This window comes from Pleurodeles waltl, chromosome 9 (assembly GCF_031143425.1).
Source record: "Pleurodeles waltl isolate 20211129_DDA chromosome 9, aPleWal1.hap1.20221129, whole genome shotgun sequence".
In the NCBI taxonomy this organism is placed as follows: Eukaryota; Metazoa; Chordata; class Amphibia; order Caudata; family Salamandridae; genus Pleurodeles; species Pleurodeles waltl.
The window spans coordinates 137612218-137625136 of record NC_090448.1 but is presented as its reverse complement, the minus strand read 5'-3'; the positions used below and the strand labels follow the sequence as shown (position 1 = coordinate 137625136).

Below are 12919 nucleotides of genomic sequence, written 5' to 3'. Positions count from 1 at the left end.
CAACAGGCAGGCTCCAAGCCCTTTTTTTAAATAATAGTGTCTTGCAAGCAAGACACATGGGCTAGGGCATGCTCTCGCAGGCTCCACACTAAAAATGGGTTAAGGGCTCATATGGTAGCTGCAGTCAGAGAAACATATATTCCTGACAGTGCACAATATGTAAGCACTAGGTTGGTCTCCCTATAAGTAAGTATGCATTTAGGTGCTATCCTAAAGAGGAAAGGGTTAATGATGGCAATCAAACAAGATAAACTATTTATACTGTCACAGCTATGCCAAATGATCATAGTCCTAGCCAGAACTGTACTTCAACCCAAATGTGTAGACCTGCAGCAATATCTTTGGGATCATTGGGGAAGGTGATGTCCTAGGAGTCTTGCAACCAATCTGTAGTGTCAAGGCCTGGGGGCTGCCCTCCCTAGAGCTGCAGGGTTTGAATATCTAAGGTCTTGGTCCAAGTACTCAGTTCAGTGCACTAGTATGATTCCGAAATCTAGTTACATTGTGGCCTGTACAGACCCCACCAAGCAGTACTGTGTAGGATGTGTTTGCTGGTCATGATCAGTTCCACTAGATGAGTTCAGGGAGACAGTGGAACCCCAAAACCTCTTTCATAAATCCATAAACACTCAAAATACCAATAAGAACCATACAAATGTTTATTATTAAAACCCAATTCCAGTGTACAATATATGAACAGTAGCCACACAGAATGAGAAATTAAATGCAGCAGTGCCTGACATGGCCAATAAAAACAGTATGAGCATTCATAACATGGTTAGCAAATTCCTAGCATGCTATCACGCTATCCCTACTTTTTAGGTGAAACGCAAAATTTTAGTAGAAGCAGAAAATAGCAATCCTACAAACTGAGTTTCATAACATGGATTGTGCATCAATACTGCCTCTGAGTAAAAATAGATGTTCAGCTACTCTCTCTCACAGATCTAGCCGGGAATGGTAAGCATTGCAAGAATAAAGGCCACTTCTCTGCACCGCTCCCAGGCAGCCTCCAACAGAGGCTGTCACCGCAAACGGGCTTGACCTCTGATTTGATAGCTCTAGCGTGAAGCCCTTCCAAATAATGGGCAGATAACCGAGTGCTTGATTTAGATCACAGCGAAGGGATTACTCCGTCGCAACAGTGACGGGTATCTCATCCACCAAAATATAAATACCATTATGGTGGACAGGATATTTGTCACCGTTATGACGGAGTAACCCCTCCACCGAGATCTAAATCAGGCCGTGAGTTTTTATAGTATCTGATAGTTTTATCTCATGTATAAATTAAAATATCAATACAAAAACCCCATATATTGAGGGGCTGCGGAAAAGAGAGAAAACATTTGGGTACATGTTTGTCCTCTCCCTTTTTGCCTCACTACATACACAAAAGGCAATTGCGACCCTACTATGGTTTCTCAAGTGTGAGAACCACTCATTGTACTGTATGGATAAATGTTTATAATATACCCGCTAGGTCCTGTAAATTGAGACTGTGACTATAGGTATATCCTCTAGTGGGTCAAATACCCATGCAGTAGGATGAGTTGTTCCCACAATTGACAATCCATAGTAGGGTCACAATTGCCTTTTGTGTGTGTATCGTAAATGAAAACGGACATTGCAGACACTGAACCATTAACAAGACTAAACAAATATGGCAATAAATGTGTAATTTTGATTTACCTTTAGACAATATTCTTCAAAAACTATAAAAACATGCTAGCTTCTACTGCTGGCCGCTACAATTTCATAGCAGCTCTTATAACAAAATTTAACAAAAATATGACTGCTTAGATAGGAGGAAGACAGGATAGTAACACTCTGGACAAATTTAAAATTTCCCACTTTTCAATAAAAAGAGATTAAAGAATCTTCAAACAATTGTATGATTAAAAATATAGGAAGCCTATTTTGGCCTTGTCACAGTGATTATGGCAGTAGGGATTAAGCCTTTGAAGTGGCAGGTAAGTTAGGTGAAGGGCTATACAGTGGTTGTTGGTGCAGCAGTGAGAGCCCAAGCCCAAGAGACATGGTAGGCTTGAGAGATGGTGGACAGAGATGGCAGAATGGACACTCTGCCAACTATGACTTGTCTTTGGGAGACCATTGGCTGTCTCCTTCCCACATGTGGAAATCCAGAGAGAAAGAGAGAGAGAGAGAGAGCAGAAGGAAGCAAAGTGATCTACAGCGCAGTGACACTCCACCCCGAGTAACACTTCAAGTAAGCACAACAGTGCGGCAGTCTGTGGAATCTGTGGTGACCTACCACTCATGAGGTTAAACGTGTTTGCACAGGCCCTGCATGTTTAGACACTTTCATTTTACAAAAGATAGTGCTAAAAAATCCATTTTCACAAAGACACGTGGAATGTTGAAAAAAACTATTGCACAAGTCCCTGTGAAATAGGGGTTCATCATCATAATGACAGCTCCTGAACCACTCCACAGAGATTCATCATTGTCTGGGTCACTGGGATTAATTGGGGGCTGTCCCAGTCTGCTACCTCAGAAAATCAAACACTATAGTAAGCATTTTAGGAATATTTATTAACAAAATGAAGCAAGGATGCTTGCATCATTTATCAAGAGAAGAGATGCCTTAACTATCTCTGACACAATTTTCCTTTAAATATTAATTCCACTAAAGCTGAGGGAGAACTTGCACACAACCAATTAGGGAATTGCGTTTGTTAATGTTGTGAACTTTTCTGTTCTTATGTTCCCCTGATTGTGTTTCTGACATATTTGTAATTGTGATCCATCTGTCCATGAGCTACCCATTATCCTAACCACTGTCTAGAAATGTTAATGAAAGTGAGACTTTTTGGGACTTTTTTACTCACATGGTTTAAATATTTGTTATAGGTTGAGGTATTTGAAATTCTCATAAGCAGCATTAGTGGGTCTTTTGGATAGCTTATTAACAGAATCAAAGGCCCAGTCTTATAAATAAGCATTCATTAATTAATCTTTGCCTCAGTCATTGTACTTATTCTAGAGTCCTCACATTAAATATGCCCTATCTTTTACTAGCAAGTACAGAGAAACACCATGCTTTTACTTTCAGAAAGTCTTGGGTATAAGCAAATACAAAATGCCTTGAGTAGGACATTATCAGCTGGCAAACAGCCTAATTTACTCAAATTAGGCAGATTGACAGATTATTTTGCACGAAAGTACATATTAGGTGCCATCTTTGGTCTCCAATGACAAATCCTGATTCACAGACTCTGAAGCTGCAGATATTTATTGGTCATAGAAAGTATGACTGTTGAAGACCTACCAGGTGGCTGAATTTTCCAGTCTTATGTTTAGTAAAGGGGTAGGATTATTAGAGCTTCCTTTGAGGTATCATTGTAGTCACTGGCAATTTTGAAAACAGGAAACAGAGGTCTAACTTTGATCATGTTTATATAAATTCTTCAACACTGTTCCCACATTAATTGTTCACAGAGTTGCTTCAGAAAAGATAAGAGTCAGTATGAAGCATGGGTTGAAAAGTACCTCAACCACCACATAGTGTCTGGGTGTTTAAGAGAACATTACCCTAAAGCAGGGGTCTTCAAGCTAGGGGGCGGCCCCCTAGGGGGCCTCAAAATATCCTGGGGTGGCGTTAGGCTCTGGTCTGATAACAGGGCTTTGTCTTAAAATGACAAAAATGAGCAGCTGTATACTGCTGGGTATCACTAGCATGTTTTGTCATTTGTATCCAAGCTGTGAGTATGTGTCAAAAAGGGAAGGGAGGCCAAATATTTAAACATTGCTAATTTAATAGAATAATTATGAAAAATTCGAAGGGGGATGCAATGATTTTATTTTTCTACTGGGGGGGGGGGGGGGGGGCGGGACATTAAAAATGTTGAAGACCACTGCTCTAAAAGGACATTTTACATGTTGAGAAAAAACGTGAAATGCACAAATGCCCTTTCCTCCTTATCTAAAAGATTTTCTTGGATTTCTGAGAATACTTATGGTATTTTTGAGGAACTCTACAATTGAGTGTATTTATGAAAATCATAGATGTCAGCCTATTTCTTATAGGTTTATTCCTTTTTAGGTTGAGCATAGCAGCGCAGAAGTGCTGCTTTTCTGACATGTTGGTATCTATCTGGGCATTTAGCCACGCCCAGCGCACACCCGTCACCATCACTTGCTCCTAGGCTTGCCCTTCAAAAATCCTTTATTTTTGCTGGTGAATGCTTTATGTTTGACCCTCCTTGGTTTAGTTACCGCCTTGGACATCACCCCTGTTACATGACTAATTGCACTTTTGCCGATACGTTTGATTGCGGGCAAACTTCTTTTTCCTTTTGAGTGCTTCTTCACGCTGATGCCGTGGCACTATGAATCAGCTTGCTTATGTGAAGCTGTATTACCTTTCATTTTCAATTTATGAGGCAAGAAAAGTCCAGTTAGGAGTTTTTACAGCACTAATAGCTGTAACTCGAGAAAAAATGCGAGACCCATTGCGTTGCAAATGCTTGTTCTAAAAGCTGATTACTGCATCTTTTGCACCACATTTGACTGGCTACATATGAAAAATTGTGATACAGCGAATCTAGGAGACTTCAAATGCATCCTTTTGTAGCTGAAAAAATGTGAGATGTGCAAGGGCATATCAATCATGTGATAAACACTGAGAGAAGTGAATAGAAATGGAGGGAATGGGAAATGGTTGTCAATGGAGAGAATAATACAGATTTTTGGAGCTTCTCTGTAGAAGTTGTACTGCCTATGTGCATCATGGAAACTAAAAAAATCAGTTGTAATCATCTGAACTTGAGAGTGTGCAGGGTAGAACCATTTATTTCAAGGATTCCAAGACAGAATTACAGTCAATCACATTTTTCAACACTGTGTCCTTCAAAAAGCATGAATTACATTACATGAGAAAAAAAGATTATTATAAAGAAGCAAGCGCTACTAAGTTTTCTTCCCGCTAATTACTCCCTATGTCAAACAATTGAAGGTTAAACCTGTCTATAGCAAGAATAAATCACTACTAAGGTTTGAAAATTGATCTGCGATAAAAAAAAAAAAGCTGGGCATGAAGTAAAGAAAGAACAATACAGTTATGTCCAAATATTATACATTGTATTCATCTGATCGGCTTGTTAGTTCTCCATGTTCCATGATCATTGTCTCTTTTTTTAAATGGAAAAAAAATCTCCTTTCATTTTTTTTATATCTTTTTGGAAAATGTCCTTAGTGTTAATTTATAGTGAAAGAAAAACAACAGGCACGTGATAAGTTACAAGAGTGAGGGTTCATGTATATCTTTGCAAACCCAAAAGTTCAATAATATGCTTACATAAGGCAGTTTTTTACAGGGATTAGAAGTACTGGAACCTAAATCAAAGTATTGAAACAGTAGAGAAACGTGAATCAGTTATTGGAACTTTTAGTTCGAACTTAAAAAAAAATAATCTCATTTTTTTTGTTACATACAGAGCAATAGATTACTATACCCAAGCCAGTCTGATAGTTAGTTAAATGTAATGATAGTTTGTTCCTCTCTCTTAACTAAAGAAGTATTTGTAGCATTTTTCTTTACATTACTTATGATACAATGTTGTTAAAATGTTTTCTATATAAAATAATCTAAAAAAGAGATAATCAATGCTCTAAATTATGTCATTAATTTTTACAGGTTTTTTGCACAAAACTCTCAGAGGCTGGTATACCCCCTGAAGTGACTACTGGAATCTTCTCTAATATTTCCTCAATCTATCGGTTCCATGGACAGTTTCTCCTGCCTGAACTGAAAACACGAATTACGCAAGAATGGTAAAACATTTCAGTAAATGCCAATCTAACGGTTTCATTTGTCTGTTTGTAAATAACATTGTGTCCTTTGATGAGTTATGATGCATTGATGTGCATACATCATTTTCATTCCCATTACTATTATGTACAGCAGAGTCACTGAAAAGAAACACAATTTGCTGGTTGCTTTTGACTTCCGTTAATAGATATTCATCTTTGAATTAGGATTTCATTTGAACTAATAAAGTACATTAAAATAAACTCTGCTGAATATTTATAAGTTCTAGGGTTCCTGCTACATATAGGTAAATGATCTAAAATGTGACAGAAGATAGCCGAGATGTGTATTGATCATCAATAATTACTTATGGCAGTTGCTGTAGGCTAAACATTTGACAGGAAGTAATGATACAGAAGGTATGGCTGTGATGAGCACTCCATCCTTGGCTCTATACAGGTGATGCGGGTATTGATTTTATGAGTAAAGTTTCTATCTAACCCCAGATTAGAATTGGTATGTTGGGCTTCATGCAAAAGAATTTAGACACACAAATTTGGAAAAAATCTAGTTATGGCTCTACAAAAATAATGCGGTTGGTACCTAGAAAGAAAATCAAGCATTAATCGCAAACATGATTAATCTATAATACCTATCCATAGAATGGATCAGCATGTGGTAACAGTCTTCATCGTCAGGACATCAGTTAGTCAGCCGGCCATCTGGTCTCAGCATCAAGTTTAAGAATATGGCAAAGTCTGGACCTGCAACTGGCTTAGTTAAGGTTGTCTCACATTGGCTTTGATCTGCCTCATTCCCTTTTTCTCCAGAGTCTAGCAATCGGTCTGTTGCTTCCTCAGATTTGTCTGCTTCTGGGAAAGCCCTCATCTGACTAGGCTCTCTTGGTGCCTCAATTGAGATAGGCTCACCATCACTGTCCTGAAGTTCTTCTGCTTCGTCTCTCACAGGAGTGACTGAACTGTCCTCAACGGGCTCAAACTCAGTCTCAGTTTCCCTTTGGTCACTCTCAGGCCCTGAGACTTGTTCTCGGGTTGTTGGCAATTTCAACAACTCTGATTCTTCTTCTTTCATAGGGCATACCATTTTCTTTGTGTGACTGGCATGAATCCAGTTCAGGATTCCTGCACACTTCACAGCAGTGGTGGTTGTTAGAACCACTTGGTACGGGCCCTTCCAACGAGGTTTCAAACCCATTTTCCTTATGTTTCCAGACTACAACCCAGTCACCGGCTCTCAGACTGTACCCTGGGTTAGGTAGCAGTGTGATTGCCTCCACCTGGTGAACGAGAGAGCGAACCACATCAGCCAGACTTTTGCAGTAGTCCCACACCATATCACCAGTAATGTTGACAAGTGCATTTGCAGGCACCGCAGGCAACCTTATGGCTCGAACCATAAGGATCTCATACGGCGACAATCTTGTCTTCCTGTCAATTGTGTTTCTCATTGTCATCAGTACTAAAGGCAGTGCTTCGGACCATTTCAAATTTGTAGGTGCACACATCTTCGCAATTCTTAATTTTAAGGCACCATTCATCTGTTCCACTAGTCTTGATGCTTCTGGGTGGTAACTGCAATGCAACTTCTTCTCAATGTTCAATGCTGGGCACAATAATTTTATTACTTCATTGTTGAAGTGACTTCCCCTATCTGATTCTAAAGAGATCGGAAACCCAAAACATGGCATCAGTTCCCTAAGCAGTAATTTTGCTACTATGAGGCTATCATTTCTTCGTGTAGGATATGCTTCAATCCAGTGACTGAAGACACACACAATCACCAACATGGATCTCAAACCTCCACATATAGGCATTTCAATAACATCCATTTGCATTCTGCTGAATGGACCTCCTGCTCTTCCAATGTGGCTCATATTAACCACTGTCCTTTTCCCTGCATTCATTTGTTGACAGATAATGCAAAGATGGCAAACTGCTTCAGAAACTTGTCTAAACTTTGGGTTTTATTTCAATGCACAGATAATTGCATCCCTCTCAACATGAGCTTGACCATGATATCTAGCCATTTGAGACAATAGACTATTCGGCAAAACTAGTTTCCCTTCTTCTGAAACCCACACTTAATCTTATCTTTGTACACATTTCATTTTGCTCCATGAACATTTTTCTTCCCTGTCAACATTGTTCTGTAACGTTTTCAATTCTTCCAATGTGTCAATTACTTCTAATGCATAATTTGCACAGGTGTCAATTTTCTTCTCAGGTAACAATTCCCACTTGTCTTTAAATGACATATAGTTCAATGCACAGAACCTTAAGATTTGATCTGGATATCCGTTCCCCATTGATACGCAGTCCTGAGACTTTAGATGTGCACTGCATTTCATCACAGCAATCTTTTCAGGCATTTGAATGGCATGCAATAAGTCTTTGATTCTTTCACCATTTCTCAATGGTGAACCGGAAGAGGTCAGGAAACCTCTCAGCTACCATAAGTGGCCAAAATCAGGGACTATTCCAAATCCGTACTGGCTATCCATATGGATGGTAATTTTCATCTGGGCTGAAACATGGCATGCTCTAGAAAGAGCTACCAGTTCTGCCACCTGAGCAGAATACACTTCATGTAGCCAAGATGCTGCCAGGATTCCAGAAACTGTGCACACAGCATATCCTGCTCTCAGTGTCCCTGTGTTGTCTCTCAAACAAGAACCATCAACAAAGACAATTTGGTCATTTTCTTTCAATCGTCTATCTCTAATATCAGGTCTTGGTTTGGTGCACAAATCAGTTACCTCGAGACACTCTTGCTCGACATCTTCTAGTTTTTCAATTTCAACATTTTCACTTGGAAGTAAAGTTGCTGGGTTCAGCGCTGTACATCTTTTCAATGACACATTTGGCAACCCAAGAATATTTGTTTCATATCTAGTCAATCTTGCACCTGTTAAGTATTGCGTTTTTGTCTTAGTGAGTAGGATTTCAATGAAGTGAGGGACCAATATTGTTAAAGGATGTCCCATCACAATACTTTCACACTGAGTAAGGTTCTGTCCAACCACTGCTACTGCACGCAGACAACCTGGTAATACTGCTGCATCTGTGTCCAAAATAGCTGAAAAATATGCTGCTGGGCGGTTTACACCTCAATGGACCTGCGTCAAGACAGACAAAGAACATGCATCACGTTACTGACAAAACAATGTGAAAGGTTTAGTGCAGTCAGGCATTCCCAAAGCCGGAGCTTTGCACAGACTTTCTCTCAATTCAATGAATGCTTTCATTCCAGCCTGGTCTAACATTATGGGGGTCAGTAACTTCCTTGTGTGTCAGCTTCTGCAAGGGCCTGATAATAACTGGAAAATTTGGGATCCACTGGCAACACTATCCCACCATCCCGAGGAACATTCTAACATCTCTCTGAGTAGTGGGGATTCATCTGCAATATGGTTGTAAGCCTTTCTCTGGATATGTTCCTTATCCCTTTCTCAATCTGGTGACCCAAATACTTCACTTCTTTCTGACAGTACTGCAGTTTCAGTGGAGACACTTTATGACCATTCTTCCCCAAGTGATAGGGCAATCGTATCAAACTTGCTTTTGTCCCTTGTTCTGGAAGCAGTCAACAAGTCATCAATATACTGCACTAATGTCGACTGGAAAGATAATTCCAACGACTCCAGATTATTTTTCAAAATCTGATTGAATATGGAAGGTGACTCTGAAAACCCTTGAGGAATTCTACACCAACAGTGTACTCGATCCAGGAATCTTAAACAAAAGAGAAATTGTCGCGAAGAGGCACAGAAAAGAAAGCTTGTAACAGATCAATAACAGTGAACCACTCATCATTGCATGGAATCTAAAACATTATCACAACTGGATTTGAAACTACAGGGCAATATTTGACCACAATGTCATTTCTTTTTCTCAAATCCTGAACAATTCCACAGGGCTTTTTCAAACCCACTCCCACAATACAGACCGTCTTTCCTGGAAGGGGCAAATTCGGAGCTTCAGCAGATCTCACTGTAGATCGTGTAGCTCCTGTGTCAACCAGAAATTAAACTGTGAGACCCATGACTTTACTCTTCACATAGGGACCTCTCTGATCTACTTCTAAAGAGGCTGCAAGTACACATGCTTCTTCATGTGAACTCTCACTCGTCCAATCATCATTTATTCCATTCTTACTATGTAACAGGAATTGGTGAACTGCATTATTACTTTGGTTGGATCTCTGTCCTGTGACCTGTTGAGGAAGCTTCACGTGCTGCTGTTCCATTGGGGATTGAGGTATTTGGGTTTGCTGTCTAGGTACAATGGGAGCCTGCTGTTGCAGGGGCTGCAGCTGTGTCATTTGTACCCGTGGCATTTGCACCTGCTGCATGGGTTAACAATTCTGCATTTGATTCATACTATTCTGGAAATTTTAATTAGGACCTCTCATTCTCAGTCCTCTCATGTTTTGAAATGAATTGGCATCATTACTTTGATGAACAACATCATCTTGCACCATCCACGGACCCTCCCGTTTCCAATGTCCAATGGCTCCACAAAGATGACAGGGCAACAACTTCTTCATCCTCTGCACACCATTCTCAACCACTACTGTACTCATGTCTGGACCATGGTTCATGTATAACTCTGCAACCTCTGCCTCTCATCTGATGTTGAAATATCATATTTCCCTGTTGCAGCTGCTGTTGTGTAAAATTTCCTTGCATCCCTGTTTGTGCTGCTTTAATTTGCATCACCTTTGCTTTCTCCTTCAACTTTCTCTGCTTCAATTCAGTCTCATCGCTACATTATTTCGCATACTGCAACACCTCATCAGTTGGCTTTGCCTGCCAGCAAATCAAATGACTCAATCATCTGGCTAACTTCAGGTTTCAATCCTTCCACAGATCTAAACACAAAATGTATCACGTCTTTCTGTTTAATTGTCTCTGTACCACTGTAATGTTTGAACGCCTGCACAATCTCTCGTAGTATGCATGTACCAACTCTTTTGCTTCCCGAGCTTTCCTTTCAATTGTCTGCCAATCAATGTTCTTGGGCAAAATTCTCATTTTCAAAAATTTGATCACCTTATAGTAATATTGCATAACTTTAGACAGTGCACCTGTAAATTTGTCTCTTTTTGGTTCCCTCATCAGCCAATCTATACTCCTCTTACATTCTAACCACAAATCAGCTGGAACGACTATCTCAACTAACATGTTCAAATCCTCCCACAGGCACTTCACAAGTTTCACAAACCTATCTGTCTGCTGGTACCATTCCACTGGCTTCTCTCTCACTCGAGGATAATCATTAGTAAATGACAGAATATCACTTCTGCTCCAAGGATTGTGAACAAAATTCCATCCTGGAATTTCTCTCATTGGCAAAATCTTCACTGGGTCCTTATCCTGTTGCTCACTTACAGTCAGCTCCAAGGAATCCCTTTTTCTTTTGTCTCTTTTCTTTACCCATCTGCCTTCCCATTTATCCAATGCTCCCCAAGTCTGAGCACTTTGAAGTTTCTCTTTAATTTGTGCCTTCATCCCTGCAGATCTCATATGTTCAAAATCTTTGGCTTAAAATTCTAACCTATAACTCCTTTTCAAATGCTTTGTTATAGCAATTTCTATGTCATATTTCTCGGCCAGGTCTGCTAATTTTTGATGCACCTTACTCACTTCCTTCATAATCTTTGGGCCTAGATATCTTAATTCAGCTTCTGCATAGGACTCTAACATATTCCTACCCATGTTTCCCTCAATGAGCTCACCTGCTTCCATGCTCAACCTTGCATAGTTAAGGTACTCTTCTCCCTTCGCAGCACTATGTGGAGTATTTAATTTATCCAATCACTTGGTCAATTGCTGGGCATTTAAACCTTGCAGTGAGATATTACCGGGCTGAACATGTGGCACCCTTTGTACAACTGTATTCAGAGTCTGTGGTGTCAATAATTTCAGGCTGTGACTAACATTCAACCCTATAGTAGTACCTGGAGGAATTTCAAATGGACTAAGATCTATCAAGGTTCTAAACCCGTCAAGAGTCTGTCCCACAGGAGAGGCAAATCAGACATTCTCAATTAGTCCTCCTCACGATAAGTTCTGATTCAGGATTCCCAGTCCCCCTGCACTGGGTTTCTCTTGTGCGAATAATGGGACAGCTGGCCCCATAGTAATAGGTACTGATACAGCATCTGGGTTCGGTCTGACAGTCTAATTCTGCAGTTGGAATGCTCCCATATCCCGCCCCATCAATACGGACATCTTTGTCTGGGTCCCTGGCATAGGGCAATACTTCAGCACTTCCTGTGGTTGCACTTGCGGCAACAAAACTGGAGTTGGCTCTGTCTGAATCAACGTTGGTCTCTGTAAGACTGGTTCTGCTGGCACAATTAGATTTGTAATATTCTCCACTTTGGGCACTTCACAATAGATTCTTGGAACATCTGACTGTGGCACCTGGATCGGTACTACTGGAGTAGTGGGTGAGTTGAGATTACTCTGCAACGGACTCTGTGTTGGGACAGGATTAACCTGCACTGGACTCGCTATTCCATCAACCTGTGTTGATGCTGTAGGATCAGCACTGGTAAGTGGACCACTCTCATGTGCTGCATATGGTGGTGGATGATTTCTCAATAACTATGTAAGAAACTCATCATCATCTGATTCTTCCTCAGAAGTCAAAGACTTTTTAGCTTTTCCGCTCTCGGAAGGATTCTTACTAGCATTTTTGGTAGCTTTCTTTCGTTCCTTTTCATCATCATCAAGTGAAATTGCGGGGAATAACTTAACCCCCTGCAAAGTATTGTTTCTCCAAACTCCTTGAACACTGTCCTGCCTAGCCTCTGTTAATGTCTTTTATGATTTTCTCATTCTCCTGTCAAATTTTTGTTGCTGTTGCTGTCTAGCTACTAGCTCCCAGATCGCTAATGACTCAAACTGAGCTGGTCTCTGTAAGGGCTTTGACTCATACAACATCATCCTTAAATTCTCTAGAATCCTCAAATTGAAATCCCATTTACAGGAAGTTCTGAGCTTCCCTCTTTGTCTGTCACCTTGCACCATTGCTTTAACCAAAGACATGGCACGACACCCTTCTCTTCCATTACAATGTAAGCTGATGTACCCTATGGCGGTGTAACCTCCCCTATATT

The 12919-nt window shown here is 40.3% G+C and overlaps 1 protein-coding gene across 7 annotated transcripts in view; it reads left to right on the top strand.

Annotated features, from left to right (window-relative positions):
• Nucleotides 1-12919, top strand: part of FGD3 (FYVE, RhoGEF and PH domain containing 3) — a 554715-nt gene that overhangs the window by 380575 nt on the left and 161221 nt on the right. For all 7 annotated transcript variants that reach the window (XM_069206420.1, XM_069206423.1, XM_069206421.1 and 4 more), the window contains one exon: nucleotides 5660-5796. In XM_069206420.1, coding sequence (XP_069062521.1) covers nucleotides 5660-5796 — 137 coding nt within the window. The remainder of the gene's footprint in view (nucleotides 1-5659; nucleotides 5797-12919) is intronic.